Below are 22,500 nucleotides of genomic sequence, written 5' to 3'. Positions count from 1 at the left end.
TACAGCGAACTGACCTGCTGGAGTAGAAGAGCACGTCTATGAGTGTGGTGGCGATGGAGGGCAGCGTGTCCGGGTCCAGGGACATCACACAGAACTGGTTCTGGGGAACCAGCACTGGGTGCACAGTGGGCTGGATGGCTGCGGAACAGAGAGATAATATTCAATATTTATTTATTAACATCATTCTGAAATTCATAGCGTGAAGTAATAATACTTAATCATATCATCTGCATACAATCTATTATTTTGCTGGGAAAAAAAACCCCAAATAAAATCTTTGTGTGATACGATGAACTATAATAAGAAGTATAATAAAAACTCATGCATAGCTGCTCATTGAATGCGGTTCCTCTGCACCTGGTGCCGACGCAGCGAGGAGTCCCTGAGCTCCAGACACATCAGGATCCAGACACATTTTCCATTTCTACCTTCTTTGCCGTTCTTGTGGAGGCCGTTGCGGACGTCCTGGCTGCGGACGGGGACGGACTCTCCGGCGACTTCTCTGTAGATGTTGAATTCCTCCTCCAGCGACGAGACGACCACAGAGAGGTCCTTCTCCCTCACCTGCAGGCGAGGAGGAAAGAGGAAAACCCGGGAAAAGCAGATTTTAAAACGACGACCAAAACATCATAACATTATTAATTAAAATATTCTAATATTTTTCAAAATTTGCCTTTTTTTACGTTCTTTATTTTCTTCCTCTTTTAACTGTGTGTAAAGTGTACAATAACCTATTATAATAATAACATAGTAAATAACAACCAATAAATAAAGCCTGTTGACATACAACAACAAATGTGAAAAAAAAGAAAAATATTTCTATAAATATTTGAGTCATCTGAGTTTACCATTTGGATAAAAATACATAATGTAGAATATGTAATAATAATAACAACAACAACAACAACAATAATAATAACAATAATAATAATAATAATAATAGAGTTGGGGAGAAAAACAAATGACATCAGATGACATCTGACGATCGCAAAAAAATAAAAAGAATAAAAAGATAAAATACCAGTTATACCAGTTCTGATTATTTGATGCTTTTCTTGTACAGTGGGGCAAAAAACTATTTAGTCAGCCACCAATTGTGCAAGTTCTCCCACTTAAAAATATGAGAGAGGCCTGTTATTTTCATCATAGGTTCACCTCAACTATGAGAGACAAAATGAGAAAAAAAAATCCAGAAAATCACATTGTCTGATTTTTAAATAATTGATTTGCAAATGATGGTGGAAAATAAGTATTTGGTCAATAACAAAAGTTCATCTCAATACTTTGTTATATACCCTTTGTTTGCAATGACAGAGGTCAAACGTTTTCTGTAAGTCTTCACAAGGTTTTCACACACTGTTGCTGGTATTTTGTCCCATTCCTCCATGCAGATCTCCTCTAGAGCAGTGATGTTTCGGGGCTGTCGCTGGGCAACACGGACTTTCAACTCCCTCCAAAGATTTTCTATGGGGTTGAGATCTAGAGACTGGCTAGGCCACTCCAGGACCTTGAAATGCTTCTTACCAAGCAACTCCTTCGTTGCCCGGGCGGTGTGTTTGGGATCATTGTCATGCTGAAAGACCCAGCCACGTTTCATCTTCACTGCCCTTGCTGATGGAAGGAGGTTTTCACTCAAAATCTCACGATACATGGCCCCATTCATTCTTTCCTTTACACGGATCAGTCGTCCTGGTCCCTTTGCAGACAAACAGCCCCAAAGCATGATGTTTCCACCCCCATGCTTCACAGTAGGTATGGTGTCCTTTGGATGCAACTCAGCTTTCTTTCTCCTCCAAACACGACAAGTTGAGTTTTTAGCAAAAAGTTCTATTTTGGTTTCATCTGACCATATGACATTCTCCCAATCCTCTTCTGGATCATCCAAATGCTCTCTAGCAAACTTCAGACCGGCCTGGACATGTACTGGCTTAAGCAGGGGGACACGTCTGGCACTGCAGGATTTGAGTCCCTGGCGGCGTAGTGTGTTGCTGATGGTAGCCTTTGTTACTTTGGTCCCAGCTCTCTGCAGGTCATTCACTAGGTCCCCCCGTGTGGTTCTGGGATGTTTGCTCACCGTTCTTGTGATCATTTTGACCCCACAGGGTGAGATCTTGCGTGGAGCCCCAGATCGAGGGAGATTATCAGTGGTCTTGTATGTCTTCCATTTTCTAATAATTGCTCCCACAGTTGATTTCTTCACAACAAGCTGCTTACCTATTGCAGATTCAGTCTTCCCAGCCTGGTGCAGGTCTACAATTTTGTTTCTGGTGTCCTTTGACAGCTCTTTGGTCTTGGCCATAGTGGAGTTTGGAGTGTGACTGTTTGAGGTTGTGGACAGGTGTCTTTTATACTGATAACGAGTTCAAACAGGTGCCATTAATACAGGTAACGAGTGGAGGACAGAGGAGCCTCTTAAAGAAAAAGTTACAGGTCTGTGAAAGCCAGAAATCTTGCTTGTTTGTAGGTGACCAAATACTTATTTTACTGAGGAATTTACCAATTAATTCATTAAAAATCCTACAATGTGATTTCCTGGATTCTTTCCCCCCATTCTGTTTCTCATAGTCGAAGTGTACCTATGATGAAAATAACAGGCCTCTCTCAACTTTTTAAGTGGGAGAACTTGCACAATTGGTGGCTGACTAAATACTTTTTTGCCCCACTGTATTTTGTCTCCATTCGTTGGGTTCTGATGCTGCAGACTCAGAAACACAGGTTGAACGAAAGGTTGGACAGAAAAAAATGAATCAAGTGTTTAAAGCATCGATTCTTCTGTTCAATGGAACGGATCAAAGCCCCAGGTCCAAGGTGTTATTTCGGGCCCCCCGTCCCCCGTCCCTCGTCCCCTGTTCCTCGTCCCCCGCCCCCGTTCCCCGTCCCTTTAGAGCCTAATTAGCTGAGTCCAACATGTTTGTTGTCCGTCCAACACACCGGGTGCTAAACGCTGAAGCTGCGGCCGAGCTGAACTGGAAGGTGATGTGTTGAAAGGCCCAGCACTCAGGACACAGACGCACAGCTCATGTACTTTCCAAAGTCACACTTTGTGTTTTCAGCTTTTCAAACGATGACTCAAACGTTCCCAGCGTTCGGAGGTTTCCATTTTTACTCTTTATTTCCTGCCGCCCGCCCACATCTTGATTTGACAAACAAAATTTGACAGACTGAAATGGAAGAAAATCGATCTATCCACCTTTCCGTCTGTCTGTCTATCTATCCATCTTTCCGTCTGTCTGTCTATCTATCCATCTGTCTGTCTGTCTATCTATCCATCTGTCTGTCTATCCATCCATGCGTCTGTCTATCTATCTATCTATCTATCTATCTGTCTGTCCGTCTATCCGTCTACCTAACTATCTATCTGTCTGTGTCTATCTGTCTATCCGTCTATCCATCCATCCAAACATCTGTCTGTCCATCCATCCATCCATCCATCCATCCATATATATATATATATATATATATATAAATCAAGTCAACATACAAACACTTAAAATAATGTGAGAAAAAAATAAGGAACCAAACAAACAAATTAATGACTAAAAACCTTGACAGACTGAAGGGTAAAATAATAAAAAAAGAGCAAAATAAAATAAAAACAAAAAAAAAGCGATACCACAAAATAACAAGAATGAATGAATGAATAAACAAGAAAAATAAGCAAATAAGAAAAGACAAACAGAACCACAAAGATGAGAAACCAAACAAACACAAAAAAACTTGACAGACATAAATATAAACAATCAACATCCAAACACACAATAAAAATAACTATGAGATCAAAAAGAACCAACCCCAACGTAAAACTATATAAATGAGCAAGAAAAACGATAAGAAGAGAAATAAGAAAAAACGTCATCGCAAAAATTAGGAGCCAAAAAAAAAAAAAAAAGTAAGAAAAAGGCAAAAACACAAATAAAAAAAAGAAAACCCGCGACAGACATAAATATCATAAATCACCAGAATGTGAATGAATAAATGTGAATATGAACGAATTAATAACTTGAACAAATAAACGAGCTCGTGAACAGATCAAGCTCAACGCACAGGCGCAACGAAAAGCGCCGGGCGAGGTGGGCGGGGAGAGGGGGCGTGTCTCACCAGGATGAAGTCGGTCTGGTACGTGGACAGCATGAAGACGGAGACGTGCTGCCGCGCCAGTGGGGCGATCACCGACTTGGCGATCTTGGTGACGCCCACCGCCTGCGAGCTGCTGGAGGCGTTGCCGTTGGAAACCACGTTGAGCGGCAGCCACACGGAGCTCTCCACCTGGAGGCGCTGGGACGGCTGCAGCTCTGCGCGCCGGGAACAACGGGGATTCAGTTTGCGGTTCGTCCCCACGAGCCCTCGGCTCCCACCGCCGGCGCGAAGGTGGCTTCACACCGAATCCCAAAAACGCACCAGACGGTGGGGCCCCCCCCCTCTGGTGGCCGTCGTACGAACTGCGTCAACATTCCGCGTCCACCAAATACTGTACGTCGGGGAAACCGGGAGAGCTGGTTTTTTTTTTTTGTTTTTTTTTTTACTTTGCTCAACTGGACATTCACCTTTCTCCATCAATGAGTTTAAAAGTGAAAAGCAGCAGAGTCAGCTCATTTCTTAATTTCATTCTTCATTTTTTTTTCTTAATAATTTCGTTGACATAATAGATCTGTTCTGGATCTAGAGTTTTTAAACACTTTCAAATTCCATTAAAACAAATAAATAATGGAAATTAGCTGGTGACAGTCGAGTGATGACATTTCGACTCGTGCTGGAGAGCGGGTTCCCGAGCCCTGGTGCGTTGGGGTCAGTTGGCGTATTCTTCACCAAAAAATCATTTTCCAGTAAATTTGTCCAAACTATTTATTTTGTCGGAATGCAAAGAGAAAATCGGTCGCGCTCGCTTTAAAGTTGTGCCAAATACCACGGCTCCTTCCGGGTTCAGACCGCCGCGATTATTTTCAGTTTGTGGGTTCAACACTCACGCTCGCCCACACTTTGGCCGGAGTCCCAACACCTGAGTCATTCCAAAAACACGTTGGCGACAAACGGATCGCTCACCAGTCGTGCATCAGTAACTATTAGTAGACCATAATAATAATAATAAATAATAATAATTGTAATAATAATAAATAATAAAAATACAATAAAATAATAATAATAATAATTACTATAATTATTGGGATCATTTCATTGTAAAAAGTGCCGTGGCAGTTTGGGAAACAGTTCTAAACTTACTGGCATGATCTTTAAGAAGAAGAAGAAGAAGAAGGAGAAGGAGAAGGAGAAGAAGGTAGCTGAGCCAGGGGAAGATTTACTGGGGACAAGCAGCTGATTTTACTCTTGGATCTGACCCCACGGCCCATATCACTGTCATGGGATTGTATTTATACCTCACCCAACCCTATGGATTTACATGGAAGGTGGTTCACCTTGCAAGCTATGGGGGGAGGTGAGAAAACAGACGTGGTCAAATGGCAATTCTTTAAAATAATGACTTTAAAAACAACTATATGTTCATAAATACGTCATTTCTGGATGATAAGGATCAGGGAGTGGTTGCTGTTGCCTCGTTTCTGAATAGTAAAACTTCATTGTAAAACAGTTTGTGATAAAATAATAAGACAGGGCTGCGTCTTGTGTCCAAAAACCACGTTTTGTTTTCTCGACTCATGAGACTAAACTTGTAATAACTTTCTTGTACAGCCAGTAATATATCGGGGTGTAATGAATGGTGAAAAGTCGTATTACAGCTCATACCGCGGCCCTTGCGTCAGAGCACACGTCAGAGCCATTGTTGAAAAAAAAAAGAGTTGAAGTTGATGTCATTCATAATTGTGGGACAACAAGGACATATTGTTTACTGGCGTGATCAAAGTATAACCTCCTTTTTGAGTCTTATGGACGTGCCCTGACTTTCCTCACTGAACTTGTTTTTGTGGTTCTTGTTTTTTTTTTGTTTGTTTTTTTTGCATAGGATATAAACTCAGTAGATGGCAACCTCAGTTGGCAACCTGCTGTGGATCTACCGTGGCAACCACAAATATATATATATATATATATTTTTTTTTTACTAAATTGTGATATTACTCTTATTCAAAACACGTTAAAAAAAATACACCAAAACACGAATGTGTTTGTGACGAATGTCAGAAAAGGAGATTTAAGGTTTTCTAAAGGCTTAAATGTTGGCCCCATCGGACTGCATTCCAGTACGAAGCTACACAACTTCCTGTTTCTAGTCTCTTTACATTAGCGCAGATGTAGCCAAAATTGCTGGTTTGTGGAAGGGCAATTATCAATGATGGGAACCAATATTTTAGTAAGGTGACAGGTTGAAATACGGCTTCCCTATCCTTCAGGTTTTCAGCCCAATTCAAATGGTTTTCAAAACACTCTAGCGGGTACTCCTCTGGGAGCATACACCCCATACACCCCCCCCTCCCCACCCCACCCCCCAAAAAAAGAAACATCACCTTGATAATTTCAAAACTTCAGTAGAAAAACTTTTCAGGAACAGCAGGTGCAGAAAAGCACCGTGTCGAGCAGACGCACCTTCCTCCAAGCCCAACACCCAGCGGCATCGTTAGGGGCGGGCGTCCCGAGGTTCAGCCCCCAATGCCTGATCAATAGCCCCCCGATCTCAAATAGCCTCGCGGGGCCGGCTCTGCGTCCCGATCGCTCCTTCCCTGATGGTACCCACCGCGCCCCCCCCGGCCGGAGGCCCGTGACCGCCGCGCCAAAACAGTGTGTATTTATTTCAGAAGTGGGTTGTTTTATTTTACTCTGTTTCATTATGTAATGAAACAAGCACCGCGCGTGACGGGGACACTCTTAAGGTTTATTGCTGAGTGAAGGACGCAGGGCCCCCCCCCTAGTGATGGCTCCCCCCCCTCCATCCCGTGGTTCTGCCTGTCACCGAGCTGCGGAGGGTCTTTCTTAAACCTTTTTTGAACCCCGGCCCTCGACGTGCCACTGTTCCGCTCGGCATCGTCTGGCAACCCCGCGTGGTTTCCCTGCGCCAACCTCCTAAAATAGATGCAATGTTCGAGAGAGAAAGAGAGAGACGAGAAGAGAGAAGCCCGAGGCAACGTTCCCCATTAAAGTTGTACAACAAAGACTCTATGTAAACGGGAGGATGATAAGTTGCGGTGACAAGAGCGACCCGCACAGGAAGCTATGTCGCAGAAAGGGAAAGGGAGGGCGCCGCTCGTCAGGGTCATTTACTTCCAAGTTTATTCATTTATTTATTCCACAGACGGGGGGGGTGGAGGACTAGAGAGTTGACGTGGCAATGGTTTATGAAGAACCGATTTGAAGCCACATGACCGGCGGAGTCACGCCCACCTGGCTCGAAAAAAAAATGACAGACCTGTCAATCAAGGCCACCACGCCCCCGAACACACAGCTCTCTAAGCTTTAAATCCTCTTTATGGAACAATTTAAAAAAAATTATAATTAGGACCAAGACGCCCATTATAATAAGTAAACTTAAATATTTAGACCCCAAAGTCTCAATGTTAAGGAGGTAGAAAAAATGTATTGACTCTTGTGGTTCTGGTGAGAAGTTTCTTCATTTCTCCATTGACTTCCACTGGATCTGAGGTTTTACGATGCAGCTAGTGGCCGCTGGCTGAACTGTTCACAGGACGACAACACGCGGTAACGAAACTCCAGAAAAAAAACTAGAATAATAACAGCTGGTACTGGATTGTAATCTAAAGCAACGCGGCACGGATACGTGGGAGCGTCCTGTTTTTGTCGTCGCAATAGCAACAGGGGTGAAGTGAGCCCTGAAGGGCGAGGCGCACCCTCCCTGAGCAGCACCGGTAACCAAGGAGGCGCGGACGACGAAATCTGGTTTGATGACAGGAGGAGGAGGCCTTGAACGACCTCCAAGAAAAATCAGGTTCTCTGTCTGGTTTCTAGCCAGGGCAAAGCCCATATCAAAACATAGTTTAATATAATAATACACTGTATTATATGATAATATTACAGTATAAACAAAAAGAAAAACATTTATTTTATTCTGTTGTGTGTGTTTATGTGTGTATGTGTGTATGCCTGTGTGTGTGTGTGTGTGTGTGTGTGTGTGTGTGTTTATGTGTGTGCGCGCGCGTGTGTGCGCGCGCGCGCGCGCGCGCGCGTGCGTGTGTGTGTGCGCGGGTGTGTGGTACCTTTGAATCCCTCTTCATCGAGGACGACCGTGTAGTTCTCTGGCGTCTCGGTCAGACTGAAAAACTTGCATCTGGCATCAGGAGAGAGAGGGGGGGGGGGGGGGGGTCCGTTAATTTTGCTCAGAAACAACTGAACAGGAAGGAAAACTGCCTCCGTGTGGATCAAACGCCACAGGACTTTATTACCAAACTCCCATTATTACAACTATTAACTATAGAAAAGATTAACCTGATGGTTTGTGTTCCATCAGACTGGAGAACAAAACTTTAAATAAAAGTTCACGTGCATCCCATAGTTCACAAAGGTCCCATCGTGCAGTGGTTTTTAACGGCTGCAGCCTCAGGATCCACGTTCGTCATCAGTCACCAAGTCACTGTCAAACAGGGGCGGTACGGCGGGGGTGTGGGGGGTGGAGGGATGGCAGGAGGCGATGCTTCGTTTCCACGGTAACTCGGAAAACTGTGATTGGTGTCGGGAGCCCCCAAGTCAACGTCGCATCAAATGTACAGAGCAGTTGAAAAGCACGTTACACAAGTCAAAATAAAAACAAGCTACAACAAGGGAACGCTTTTCACTGTTGACGGTGCAGCAGCAGCAGCAGCAGCACCACCACCACCACCACCACCACCACCAGCCATCAGCTCCGCCATTCCAATCTAAATGCCCCCCAAGCCCCCCGGCCCGGCCCCGCTACGCCTGCCCCGAAGAATAAGTTGTTGTCAGGCGGAGTCCGTCCTGGACGCTGTGTTTGTTTGGTTCGCTTATCGGGCCCGAAGCCAAAAAGCCGTCGCCGGGTCCGGACGAGGCTGAATGAGGCTGAATGAGGCTGAATGAGGCTGAATGAGGCCTTTGTGAGGGAGTGAAAGAGGGAGGCCGAGGGAAACTGGGGGGGGGGGGCATGGGAACAGAACCAAAGGGTGCAACGCCGTTCCGCGGACGTACCGGTGTCGCGGCCTGGCGCCGGGATCCGAGCGCACGTTGTGGGGCTCCCCCGGAACGGGGCGGTGGCACCGGCCCCCGGCGCAGGGCTGGGACCGTTGGCCCCACCGCGGTTCCCATCCGCTCCTTAACGAGCCGGAGACCCCGGCTGGCTTCTGTTGGGTGCTTCCTCCTTTGTTTTCCGGGCGCCGGCGGGGACAAGTGGAGTGGTCATCGATCCAGTGGTCATCGATCCCCGGGGCGCAACCCGGGCGCTACAGCAGCGGTATAAATAAATATCTACACGCTGGAGCCGCAGCGGACGACTACTTTCGTGTTCGACGTCGGAAAACTGCTTCGCCCCGGAAGCCCGAGGCGACGTCCTCAAACGCCTTGTTTCGCTCTCAACCCCCAAACGATTCGCTTTGCTGCGATACGGGACGAAAGAAACCGGAAAACATAATAAAAAAAAAAAGACTCAAAGCGACTCATCGATTATCAAGATAGTCGGCGATTCATTTAATAGTCGGCAACTCATCGACTGATCCACTAATCGTTGCAGATGGGAGGGAGTCGCGCTGCGTTGACTACAGTGGGCGACTCCAACGTCGTCAGGTGCTTGTTCCACCACAGTGCAAACAGCTGATCGCAGCAGCGGCTGCAGTCGTATAGTAGTGGAAAAAAACAACACTTCATTAACCCGACTCCAGATCTGAGCCGATGCCTTGCTCAAGGGCATCGGCGTCTAAAACCCCGTTGGTCCTCAAAGTGAGAAATAAGACATGAATGTGAGGATAGGAGCGAAGAGGAAGACGATTACGACGAGCGGAGTCTATACTATTCTGTAAGTAGTAGATACTACTTTCTAACTACTTATAGTTTAAAGTTTAAAGAGATTACTGTACATAATCTCTGGGTGCATTGCGTTGTCCTTTCACTACATACTGTATATGTATGCTTGTATGTATGTGACATCTTGAATCTTGAATTTTAAGGTTTATTCCACCCAAATACTACTTTCTAACTACTTAGAGTTTTAAAGGTTTATTCCACTCAAACACTATTTTCTGTTGAAATACTTATAGTTTTAGGTAAAATGTTAGAGACGGTGAAGTGGAGGTACGGTGGCCAGGGTTAGGGTGTGGTCCATCTTGTCCTTGTGTCCTAGAAATGCGGGCCTCGGTTATCCTTGGCTGTCACCAAAAACCGAGGTTCCTAGGGCCGCGGCCCTCAAACTGCGGCCTCCTCCATTACCAACACGCAGCTCCCTGAAAAGCCTCGCCCGGTCGGTTCGTCAGCTCCTGCAGCTGCACCTCCTGACTCAGCAGAACCTAATCCCCTCCATCAGAGCGAGAGAGAGAGAGAGAGAGAGAGCCCTATCACCCCCCACCTTCCTGCGAATTCTGCTTCCTGCAGCCGGTCGGTGCCAAGGGCACGGCGGAGCAGAGGCAGCGAGCAGGTGAAAGTTTAAAACCCCCTGGAGGACTGTGGGGACATAACGGAATAATTTCAATTCACGACTATTTGTCTTTTTTGTTGACTTCATGGCACCATCATGCATGTGTATATTTATGTCAGATCATAAATGTATTATTATTATGATTATTTTGAGAATTATTTTAGAATTGCTTGGAGTGGAGAACCATGATTCAAGGGGAAGAATGTTTGAAAAATAATTTGATGATGAATGACCGTCATCCTTCACGTTCGATTTTTCATAAATGCATTGTGCTTGTTTGATTTTTTAGTACTATAATCAGACGGCCTTCTATTGATGCAAAGCAGTGCAAGTTGCATGTTGTGTATAGAAAGGGCTGTACAACCAAAGATAATTATTATTATTATTATTATTATTATCATCGATACCAACCTATAGCTGTGTATAAAAGAACCAATGCCATTAATACAGAGATTTTGAAAAACCAGCCACACAAGAGTTGAGACTTCTGAGAAAATCTGCACAAACAACAGGGTGTTGAGTGAAAGCAGAGGGGAAGTGGCGCGCATGTGTGTGCGTGCGTGTGAAGTGAACTACAAAAGTTGATTTCTGCAACTGCAGCTGCCGCTGAGGAAACGCGATAAGCACATGGAGCCGCGGGGCGTGCCAGCATCACCGGGGGGGCGGGGCCAAGGAGGCGTTAACATCCCGCAGCGAGCTCCGTGTCCCCAATCTCAATCCATAGCACCAGCTGTCCTGTCCGCAGGCTCCCACGGGGGCCCTCCACGCCGGACCACTGGGGGGCGCTCAGCCTGCCGGGGGGCTGCATATGACGGGCCCCTGAGTAAACATGGCGTCCAGACCGGGACGGAGCAAGTAGGAAGGGGAAGACCCCCCGCTGGTTCCAAGGCTCGGGCGATTGTCGGCATTGTGTGTGTGTGTGTGTGTGTGTGTGTGTGTACACACAACAAACTCAAAATAGTCACGTTCGGGGGCAAAAACAAGAGAAAGCGATTGTTTCCTCTTGAACAAACAATGTGTGTTGCTGTTTTCTTTGTGTAGATTGACGGCAGACGCAGAACAGGAAAAACAAAAAAACCTACTGGGGCCTCAAACCATGGGCCCGGGGTCCACACGCAGCCCGCCAGGCAATCCAATGCGGCCCACCACATGTTTAGGATATGCTGTTTAATCTGGCCATGAATGAATTGTAAAATCACAATGCTTGGTTGATCCACATAAATACTTGTTTACAGAATAAAAAAATGGAATGTAAACACATTCATTTCAATCAACGTTTAATTCGGCGATTCACTAGTACCACCCCTTTCAAGACATTTAAATGGCACAGTTCGACAAAATGCCAACGATTCAGTCCTGTGTTCCACAATGGAAGATGAAACTGCCGTTTGAAGTCGTACACCCAGTAAAGACAGTCTCAGTGACTCAGTCGCAGAGCCCTGAAGCCCCGCCCCCCTGCCGGCTCGCCGTTTATTCAAAGTTTATTAATATGACACGTGTCCAAATTGCACCAAACTGGACACTGCACGTCTTTCGGTCCCCAGCGATACGCCCGCCAAGTGTGAAGCGGAACGGATAAAACGGTTGTCGAGATAATGGAAGGACAGACAGAAAGACGGAAATACAGACAGACATTCCTTCCTTTATAGGTCTATTAGATTAGATGCAGTATAAAGCAAAAGTTTGTTTCTCCCTTGCGCTGTGCGCGCGCACACACACACACACACACACACACACACACACACACACACACACACACACACACACACACACACACACACACACACACACACACACACACACACACACACACACACACACACACACACACACACACACACACACCTAAACCTCCATCAACATCTACAGGGAGCAGCGCGTACGGTTGAAGATCGGGGAGAAGGTGGGCGGCCCGAGGCGCTGAGGAAGCCCGGCCACTTGGACAGAGTCCGGCTCCTTAAAATTCAAGTCAGGCCGCCTTTTGTTACTCCCAGAAGCCGCGGGGAGAGGGAGGCGCTGCGCGGGTTCCGTCGTTGCGTTTGCGTCGTCGACTACTCGACATCACTCCGTCTCACGCCGCGGTCGAAAAGACAAAACGTAAATACAAACAGTACGGACAGGACGGTGACGTACCTGCACCGAGGCCTCCTTCCACTAAAACGAGGCAGGCAGGACGGGGGCTCAACCCTCACCCTTAGAAGCGGTTGCCATGTCGGCAACCATGCACGGTTGCCAAGGCTGACAACATGGTTGCTGGATTTGAACCATTTCAAATCTGGTTGCCCGTGGCAACCATTATATTTGAGCCCTAGGCGGGACTGTGGCACTCAGCACATTTACATTTATTCATTGATCAGACGCTTTTGTCCAAAGCCCCCAACATGACAGGCTGGAAACGACCGTTGGAGCAACCTGGGATTTAAGTGCCTGAGCACCTGTTCCCAAATTCAACCAGATAACAGTGCAAGGAGCTGTAAGGAATCAGTTAAAGTTGTGTTTGTTTAAAAAAAATAACGATATATTTTATTGTTCGGTAAGTGTAATAAGTGCTCATATGTTGTTAGTGCATTATGCCACTACGAAAACTTAGTGAAAAAGGGACCTATTCTGCTTTTCCTAATGTTCTGTCATATACTGTATATAATATTACCATATGGGATGTTGTATCAGACGAGGCCAAAGTGTCAAATAATGAGGTAAACTAACGACAAAGTAATGTCTGTCAACAAAAACGCTCTGGATTCCGAGCGCTCTGAACGCACCGCGTCCAAAGGTTATTCTACTCTGTGTTTCCTTATATGGTCATCTGCTCCACCCGTCCACTGCTGTTTCTCCAAACAAAACCAATCAATACAGTGTGTTTTTATTGTAGATGTATTTATTTATTAATATTTATTTTCCGACGTCTACACGAAACAAAAAATCCCCGCGCGCCAGAGTCCCGGTGCGTCCTTGACTCCAACAAGCCTGGAGTACGGCAACCAAAGTGGGAACAAACTTTTAAATGAGGCCTCGTAGATGTAATATCAGTGAAGATTCAGCGACTGGATTGATTACGTCTCACCTCATATTTGTGCAGAAAGAGATTTTGGCGGACTGACGAGGTGAAATCAGTGAAAGTTACAGCGTAAATACAAAGAAACCCGGTAGTAAAGCTCAAACCCCATTGGCTCACAGAACTCGGGGCCTTGGAAGGGTGGCCACACCCACTGAAACAACCCTTTGTTTCAGCGCCCCTCCTGGGCGGGGCCCTTTTCTGATTTGCAGTAATGTATAACCAAGGGTTCTCCAAGGTTTTTCAACCAATAACCCCTTATAGAAAGAAAATAAACAGTGGACACCGTCATGTGTGTCCCAAAGAAATATTTGATATTCGGCCAATTTCTCACACTACCACACGTGGAAAAAAATTCAAGGGAAATGTATTAAAAATATTTCTATTACGCCATTTTAAAATACAGAAAATGAAAACAATGTATTAAATTCCATTGACACGAGGTAAATTAAGACGTGGCAGGTGTTTGTCTGTAAGGAGACAATTATAAACATTTATTTTGCATAAAAATATAAGATTTCTAAAAATTAAAAGACACACCCGTTCAAAAGGACCCAAAAGTTTTTTCCCCAGAAATACTTTTCATGAACCACCTGGCTACGTGACACGGCCCCAGAGCCGGGGCTGTTCTGACGTGCAGGTTGACTCAGCATCACCGCAGCTGCGTGTCCGTTGAAAAGCAAAGTGTTCTGACTCACATTGTGTCGTGAACGCACGTGTTCCCCCAGACGTCACCAAATAAGACATCACAGCTTGGTCACTGGAGCTGCTTTCACACATGATCTCCGGACAACGTCCAGATAATCAAGTCTGGACATTGTCTGGAGTGGCCCTTTCACACATGCGGCTCACAAACCGGAGCTTGTCCGTGTGAGACGCGTTCGCACCACCTGGAAATACTCTCTTTGGTTTGGACGAGGGGCGTAGCCAGGGTGGATAGATAGAGACGTCATCAACACGCGACACGCCCACTCGCTCACTGTGAATGATCTGGAAAATCACCTGCTCTGTTCGCACACACCACTCAATCAGACATTACGCGGACTTTGTACTCGGGTGATGGATGGGTAGAGCCCGGGTAATGTCGGGTCAAATGTTTCGGACATTTGCGTTCACACATACAGCTCCTCCGGGTAATGTCCGGATCATTTCAGGGCTGCAGTGCACGTGTGAAAGCAGCTTCAGTCCTGCTCAGTGTGGACACGTTCAAACCGGTCCCGTGGCACGCGAGTGACACAGGAAGCAGTTGGGAGCTGCCCAATTTTTCAGATCGTTTGAAGCTTTGGCGGAACGTTTCCTTTGACCGGAAAGGGTTAATAGGCAGACCTACATTCTGGGATACTAATTAGATCACGCAGAAACGGACGAGAAGCGGCGCGGCCCAGTGTACTGGTGCGACGCGAAATCCGGTCGCATTTTTCGACTCAATCTGCGAGACCCTCGAGGACGACCTGATATCTGTGTGTGACATGAAGAGAGAGAGAGAGAGAGAGAGAGAGAGAGAGAGAGAGATCCCCACTCAATCTCAGTAACACACAACGGTATTTCGGCACGAAACGAGAAGACACTGCCGGCCCGGTTTGAGGGTTCAGGTCAGGCCTGTTTTGGTGGATGGGTGCACCCGGTGGCGGCGGCGGCGGCGTTGTTGTTGTCAAAAGAAAAAGGGCGGCGTCTCGCAGTGGGAGTGACGTCGGGGGCACGCGACCGAAACATTTTCGTGATCTGGAGGTGCAACGTTTTGGTCTAACGTCACGCAGAGCGTCTGTGATGTTATTCACCGAGCCGCAGCCCATACAGTGCATACAGTGCATACAGTTCACATAGTGACGTTTCCTACAATTACAACAAAATCCTCCATATTGTCCAGTAACCCTGGCGTTCTAGCTCCCACCCCGCGCGTGGATATACTGTACTGGACAGCTTTGTGCCAGATGTTGAGCCTGGCCACCGTACGTACATACAATGTGGGGCAGCCGGCGTGATAAACCCTTACATCACAATCAGAGGATATCCAGGGATTAACTACAAACTTCCGCCGCTGCCAACTGAAGAGACGACAAGTTACAAAACGGGGGGTGGGGGGGGGTCAGGCGCCGGTGCACCGCCGTGGACGCGCATTGCTTGTGGACGCGGAGCGGCTTGCGTGCGGATGCACATCGAGGCGATTAACCGGCATTTTAATTGGAACCTTGCGACGTCTAGGTGAGCGTCTTGGCGCCCCGAGCAGGCACAGGAGGCGGCTCGTAAAGCGCCTTGCTGTTGTTTTCTGGTTTCTGCAGAGAACGAGGGAAATAAAGCTTTGTACATGTCTATGGGTTCATAGTGTGTCAGAGTCCCAGCCGAGTGAGTGGGAATTAAGACACACACACACACACACACACACACACACACACACACGAAAAGTTTGAGAGCCCCTGGCCTAAATTATTTGAGAAAATAAAAATATATATTTTCAAATTATTTAGGCCAGGGGGGCTCCCAAACTTTTCTCTTTTTTTTTAGGGCAGGGCCCCCCCCCCCCCCTTTGGCAGACTTGTCCCCCGAAAAAAACAAAAAAACAAAAAAAACCCAAATGATAAATGATATAAACACCAAGTGTTGTGTGGAGTGCGACGTCAGGCTGCACAAACAGAACATCCATCTTGAACCGCGCAAACCTCACAAACAAAAACAAAAACACGACCCAGCGCCGATTTTCTCGGCCGCGGACCCCGGGGGTGGACGCGGACCGCATGTTGGGCCCCTGATCCAGGGTACGTGCCCGCACAGCTCCCCCACGGTGCGCGCACAGGCGGCGGCGGCGGAACCAGGATGCGGATCTAAAAGCCCCGGGAGGCGGGAGGCGGATCGCGCCGCGCAAACACCGAGAATAAAACGGTGAAACGTGCACCGGAACGGGGCGATGCACTTCCGGGCCGGGGCGAGCCCCCGGGTCCGGTCCGGTCCGTTTCCCGACTCGATTCGACGGGACGCACCTGGTTCTGTTGCGGAGGAAGATCAGTTTGATCAGCGGGTGCGTGTAGTCCACCAGTCCGCTCTTGGAGATGCTGGTGACCCGCAGCCTGTGGTCCAGAATGTGCAGGTCCATGTTCTGCGCCTGGTTCGTGCTCTGACCCCGCGGGGGTGAGGACTGAGCACCGGACGCGCACGGAACCAACGCGTCGGATCGAGGGGGACGACGCGACGCGACGCGACTCCCGGTCCCGCTCCGGCGCCAGGGGATCAGGGACACGCCCCCCTGCGTTGTAGGACACGCCCCTTTGGGAAAGACGCTCGTGGAGAACACGCCCCTTGATCGAAGACACCGTGGAGGACACGCCCCTTTTTAAAGACACCGTGGAGGACACGCCCCTTTTTAAAGACACCGTGGAGGACAGACGCTCTACGTAAAGGCAGTGAAAGACACGCCCCTTGATTAAAGCCACAGCGGAGGACACACCCACTATTCATAAAGAGCCTGGAGGACACGCCCCCTCTACATCAGGCTACAGTGGAGGACACGCCCCTTATCAGCGCTACAGTGGAGGGCACGCCCACTGTACACAAAGAAACTGTGACGGACACGCCCCTTAATTCAAGCTACAGTGGGGACACGCCCTCTCTACGGTCAGATACAGTAGATGACACGCCCCTTTTCACACCTTGGAGGACAGGCCCACTCCACACTGACATAGTGAAAAACACGCCCCTTAGTTAAATATACAGTGGAGGACACGCCCACTATAGATAACGAACCGTGGAGGACACGCCCCGGATTAAAGGTACATTGGATGACACGCCCCCTCTTGGTGCCCACCGGAGTAAGGGCTGCAATATAAGTTTTTGAGTTCTGGGGTTTAAATTAATATCAACTCATCACATGATTCTCCACCTCCACCCTAAATGGAACATGTGGAAATGGATTCAGACCAAAAAAAAATAAAAAAGTTTCCTCCAAAGTTAAAACCACAACAATCATAATGATGCAACAGTTCATAAAATGTCAACAATGTCAAAATGTAAATTCATTTATTTTTAACATGCGCACATTTTACATAAGAGGTGAAGTAATATTCTTTGTAATTCAAACAGACGTAAACCATAAAAGTCATTTTAAATAGGATTGCACTCGTTACTGTGAGCCGCACTTTTCATTTAAAACCAAACAAATGACCAATTATTTAATTATCAACACATGCAGAAAACTACAAACATGCACAAGCACAACGTAGAAATACCAAGTCACCAGATCGAAAACAAATACAATTCAAACTTTTATTTGGAAAGTCACATTTTGTTCAGTTCCTAAAATATTAGTTCCTGAGTACTTTTAAACATCATAATCACCATTGATCCTCTTCATGTCTGAGAACATAAAACAAATCAAAACAAAACAAAATAAAATAAAACAGAACAAAATAAAACAAAAAATAAATAAATAAAATTAAAAAACTAAACAAAATAAAAACAAAGTAAAATAGAATAAAACAAAATAAAATAAAATAAAACACAATAAAATAAAAGTCCTGTTGTCGTGGTTGAGCTGTTTATTGCAGTGGCGAGCTCTTGGTGGGAATCATTATCCTGGACTCCATGCTGCTGATCAGAGGCACTGAGGGCAGATGGAAACAGAGCACACCGCCCTGAGCAGCCACATTCACCATTTCTTTGCCGTTAAAGATTGAATCCTTAAATTTAGTGTCATTGTCAGTTAACTTGTCCTTGATACCGAAAAGACTCGCCCTCTGCTCTTTGTTTTAACTTGTCGCAGACTGTGATGAACTATTTCAGGGTTCTGCACTGCAGTGTTCCTCAAACGGGGGTACTCCTAACCCTAGCGGTACTTTGGGGTACTGCAGGGGGTACTCCAAAATTAAAAAGAAAAGTTTAAAAAAAATACCGGTTATATATAATGTTTAACAAAAACACATACAATACAACGCACATACAGTCCATCATTTACTGTAAGGGATTTTTTTGTCCTCCACATGCCAGTGAAGGGGGTGCTCAGGTGAATAAAGATCTTGGGGGGTTTTAGGGTTTGATGTTTCATTTAAGGCTTTGAATCACCTTGTTGTCGAAATGTGAATACTAGGGGCTTTGTGTGCACTGTATTATAACGCGAAAGTGAAAAATCTCCAGAGCGGTTCTCCGGGGCTGGGATATCACCTTGACGAGGTAAAAGGCTTTTCATGGAATAGGCTAAATAATTGTTAACAACGAGTAAAACAAGTTTCTTGCATTGAACTGTAATTACATTACATTTAGTCATTTATCAGACGCTTTTATCCAAAGCGACTTACAATTGTTCAAACATCGACGGACGCAGCCATCAGGAGCAATTAGGGGTTAAGTGTCTTGCTCAAGGACACTACAGCATGCTAGCAGGAGGAGCCTGGGATCCAACCAGCAACCTTTAGATCACTAGACAACCAGCTCTACCTCCTGAGCTACCATCCCCCTTGGTAATTGTTATGCATTCTATGTATTCTATTATTTTACTTTATTTAATTAACTTTTAGTTAATAAGATTTGGTGTATATTGACAGATCATTTTTATTGGGTACAGGTTGGGTTCGGTTTATTGTATATTTTCCCAATATTCCATATATTGCCTTCAAATGTTTTCATATTTTTATTTTATTTCCTTATTATTATTTTGTGTTAATGAGTTGATGTGAGCTGCTGGGGCGCTGCCATTCGGGATGGAGAAAGTATATATCTATCTATTCATCCATCCATCCATCATCCATCATCCATCCATCCATCATCCATCCATCCATCTCTCCATCTATCATCCATCCATCTATCCATCTATCCATACAGTATATCTTTCTATCTATCATCCATCCATCCATATGATAACAGGTACTACATAAAGTGACTAAGTTAATGTGCTGTATTTTGATTTTTTTTTTTTTTGATTCATGTTTTGCATTAAAATTTTGTAAAAAAACAACAACTTTTTTTCTTTGTTCCTTTTTCTTTTAAAGTTTGGCATCTCATCCCATCTAAAAACAGCGTTGCTCTTAGGTTCACCTTCATGCTTTTGTCCTGTATGTCGCCTCCCATCCGTGGAGACAGTGGTTTCCTGTCCCTTTCACCATCTTCATCCCAAGCAGCACATTGAGGGTGAATAAAATCCTTTCAGGCTGAACTTTCAGAACCCACAGAGCATTACGGGTCGAAGTGCGGAAAAGGATTTTCTCTCATGTTAACTAGAGTGTTGACTGGAGCACATTGCACTGGAATTCACTGGACCTTTTCGGAGGGGTGGGGTGGGTGGGTGGTGGGGTAGGGGGCTTTGCTAACATTCCTTGAGGGGCCTGAAGAAAAATGTCCCAGATTCACTACCAGCAGCAGCTTCAAAATGCTGTGTGTGTGTGTGTGTGTGTGTGTGTGTGTGTGTGTGTGTGTGCGTGTGTGTGTGTCCTCACCGGTGTAGTTCACACTGGCGTCCCATCCCGCCTTCAGCCAGGCACAATTCCTCGTCTCCTCTCGGGACTGAAAGTCTTTGTACGCTGCAAATCAAAGGCACAAATGAAAGCTTTAAATCAGTGTTTTCATATTTCAAAAAAGCTTTGGCTTAAAAAGGCGTACCAATCATTTCTAACACATAAAAAAAAATGTTTGATTCATCTTCTTAATTTGACTAATGTGAGGAATTCCGGAATTTTGATTTGGGGACCCAATAAAGATCTCCAGCGACCCGCCTGTGGGTCATGACCCAGAGTTTGATGAACACTGATTTAAATGTTTATTTTATTTTTGTTTATTTTAAATAATGTATGTGGTTAATTCCTAAATGTCTGTAAAGCACCTTGAGCTGTAAATTTACTATGAAGGGGGCTATAATAATAATAATAATAATAATAATAATAATAATAATAATAATGAATTAACCAATAATGAGAATTCCATACAGATACAGTTTTTCCAGGTATTGTATAAATTATTATTTAAATGAGAGAATGAATAAATTTCAATTAATTAATCACATCAATGAAATGGTTTTCTGTGTTTTGTGATACTGTTGTTTGGTTGTTTTGCTTCTTACCCCAGAGGTGATGGACGACGTACAGGTCTCCAATCTGGGAGAAGAAGCCGCCCACGGCCTCATCGCTCTCCTGTCTGTACTTTATGGCCCTCGCCCTGAAGAGGAGCACAGGAGCAGGTCTGTAGAGCAACTGACCGCCAGGGCAACTCCTCATGTCCTCAAACACCCGGTGCATTGTGTTCAGGTGCAGAGTGTTCAGGTGCAGAGTGTTCAGGTGCAGTGTGTTCGGGTGCAGAGTGTTCAGGTGCAGAGTGTTCAGGTGCAGTGTGTTCAGGTGCAGTGTGTTCGGGTGCAGAGTGTTCGGGTGCAGAGTGTTCGGGTGCGGTGTGTTCGGGTGCAGAGTGTTCAGGTGCAGTGTGTTCAGGTGCAGAGTGTTCAGGTGCAGTGTGTTCAGGTGCAGAGTGTTCAGGTGCAGAGTGTTCAGGTGCAGAGTGTTCAGGTGCAGTGTGTTCAGGTGCAGAGTGTTCAGGTGCAGAGTGTTCAGGTGCAGAGTGTTCGGGTGCGGTGTGTTCGGGTGCGGTGTGTTCGGGTGCGGTGTGTTCGGGTGCAGAGTGTTCGGGTGCAGAGTGTTCGGGTGCAGAGTGTTCGGGTGCGGTGTGTTCGGGTGCGGTGTGTTCGGGTGCGGTGTGTTCAGGTGCAGAGTGTATCTTTGTTTTATTGAATGCATTTTGATTATTTGTGTCATAATTAATAAATGATCGCCTATATTGACGTAGCCGCATGCTGTTGATATTATTAAGATCAAACTTCAGATGTCACAGATGAAAAAAAATGTTTTAGGAAAGGGATAAAAACATTATTATTATTATTATTATTATTACTATTATTGTGATAATGATTATGATTATGATAATGATGATTATTATTATTAATAATATTGTTATTATTATATGTACATTTACATTTGGCAACCCAGCCATGACATTTCACAGAACCATTAAAAAAAAAGAATTAAAAAAAAAATCATAATAATAATACTAAAACTAAAAACGTACCACTTTGTTCATAACCCTTTTCGCAAACAAATTAATAAGTGCTCCACAATAAGAAGAAAATAAAACGACAAATCAGAGTAAAGGAGTTGGAACATAATTTAAAAATGCAACACACATGTATCAAACAACTGATAAATGGGAAATAAAACGATTCTCACATTTAACACTAAAACCCAAGACTGAAATGAATGATCAGATTATATATATAAAAAAAACAATTTTAAACCGTGCTACTGACGAAATGCACTTGTGTGTGGAGTGATGTCTGACAATCAAAGCCCAAAACTGATGTTTGCAACTTCTTACCAGTGGTTTCCCCATTCAATCATTGTTCCAGGCTGAAACACAAGAGGCCGAGATGAATAAAACAGCCACTAGAGGACGACAGTGAGACGCTTTCACTCCTCCACAGGAGAGCTCAGTAGGAGGAACGTTATTAGTGTTAATAATAATAATAATAATAATAATAACAACAACAACAAGAACAACAACAACAACAACAACAAAAATAATAATAACAAGAACAACAACAATAATAATAACAAGAACAACAACAACAATAATAACAACAACAACAATAATAATAACAAGAACAACAACAACAATAATAATAATAATAATAATAATAATAATAACAACAACAACAACAAGAAGAAGAACAACAACAATAATAATAATAACAACAACAACAACAACAACAATAATAATTTTAACAAAATTAATAATAACAATAATAACAACAACAATAACAATAATCACAATGATCTGAACTATTACTTCTAACCAGTTCAACCATCTCACACACACACCAACCAGCAACAGATAAAGTCAAAACTTTCGAAACTGAAATAAATGTAGTATCTAAATCCTACTGTGTATA

The 22,500-nt window shown here is 45.0% G+C and overlaps 2 protein-coding genes across 3 annotated transcripts in view; both read right to left on the bottom strand.

Annotated features, from left to right (window-relative positions):
* castor1 (cytosolic arginine sensor for mTORC1 subunit 1) overlaps positions 1-16,747 on the bottom strand; it is a 25,049-nt gene extending 8,302 nt beyond the window's left edge. For both annotated transcript variants that reach the window (XM_080003632.1, XM_080003631.1), the window contains exons 1-5: positions 16,565-16,747; positions 8,157-8,227; positions 4,099-4,292; positions 429-564; positions 15-138 (exon numbers count right to left, since the gene is read on the bottom strand). In XM_080003632.1, the coding sequence (XP_079859758.1) occupies positions 15-138; positions 429-564; positions 4,099-4,292; positions 8,157-8,227; positions 16,565-16,677 (638 nt within the window). In that variant the 5' untranslated portion in view covers positions 16,678-16,747. The remainder of the gene's footprint in view (positions 1-14; positions 139-428; positions 565-4,098; positions 4,293-8,156; positions 8,228-16,564) is intronic.
* A 1,368-nt stretch (positions 16,748-18,115) lies between these two features.
* The window catches only part of nipsnap1 (nipsnap homolog 1 (C. elegans)), a gene marked incomplete at both ends in the record, with an annotated part of 11,817 nt that continues 7,432 nt past the window's right edge, over positions 18,116-22,500 (bottom strand). Inside the window, 4 exons of the mRNA XM_080003768.1 lie at positions 18,116-18,180; positions 20,006-20,089; positions 20,626-20,720; positions 21,927-21,958. Coding sequence (XP_079859894.1) covers positions 18,116-18,180; positions 20,006-20,089; positions 20,626-20,720; positions 21,927-21,958 — 276 coding nt within the window. The remainder of the gene's footprint in view (positions 18,181-20,005; positions 20,090-20,625; positions 20,721-21,926; positions 21,959-22,500) is intronic.

Source organism: Zeus faber (assembly GCF_960531495.2).
Source record: "Zeus faber genome assembly, chromosome: 7".
In the NCBI taxonomy this organism is placed as follows: Eukaryota; Metazoa; Chordata; class Actinopteri; order Zeiformes; family Zeidae; genus Zeus; species Zeus faber.
The sequence above is the reverse complement of the archived record's forward strand: the minus strand, read 5'-3'. Positions and strand labels throughout refer to the sequence as shown.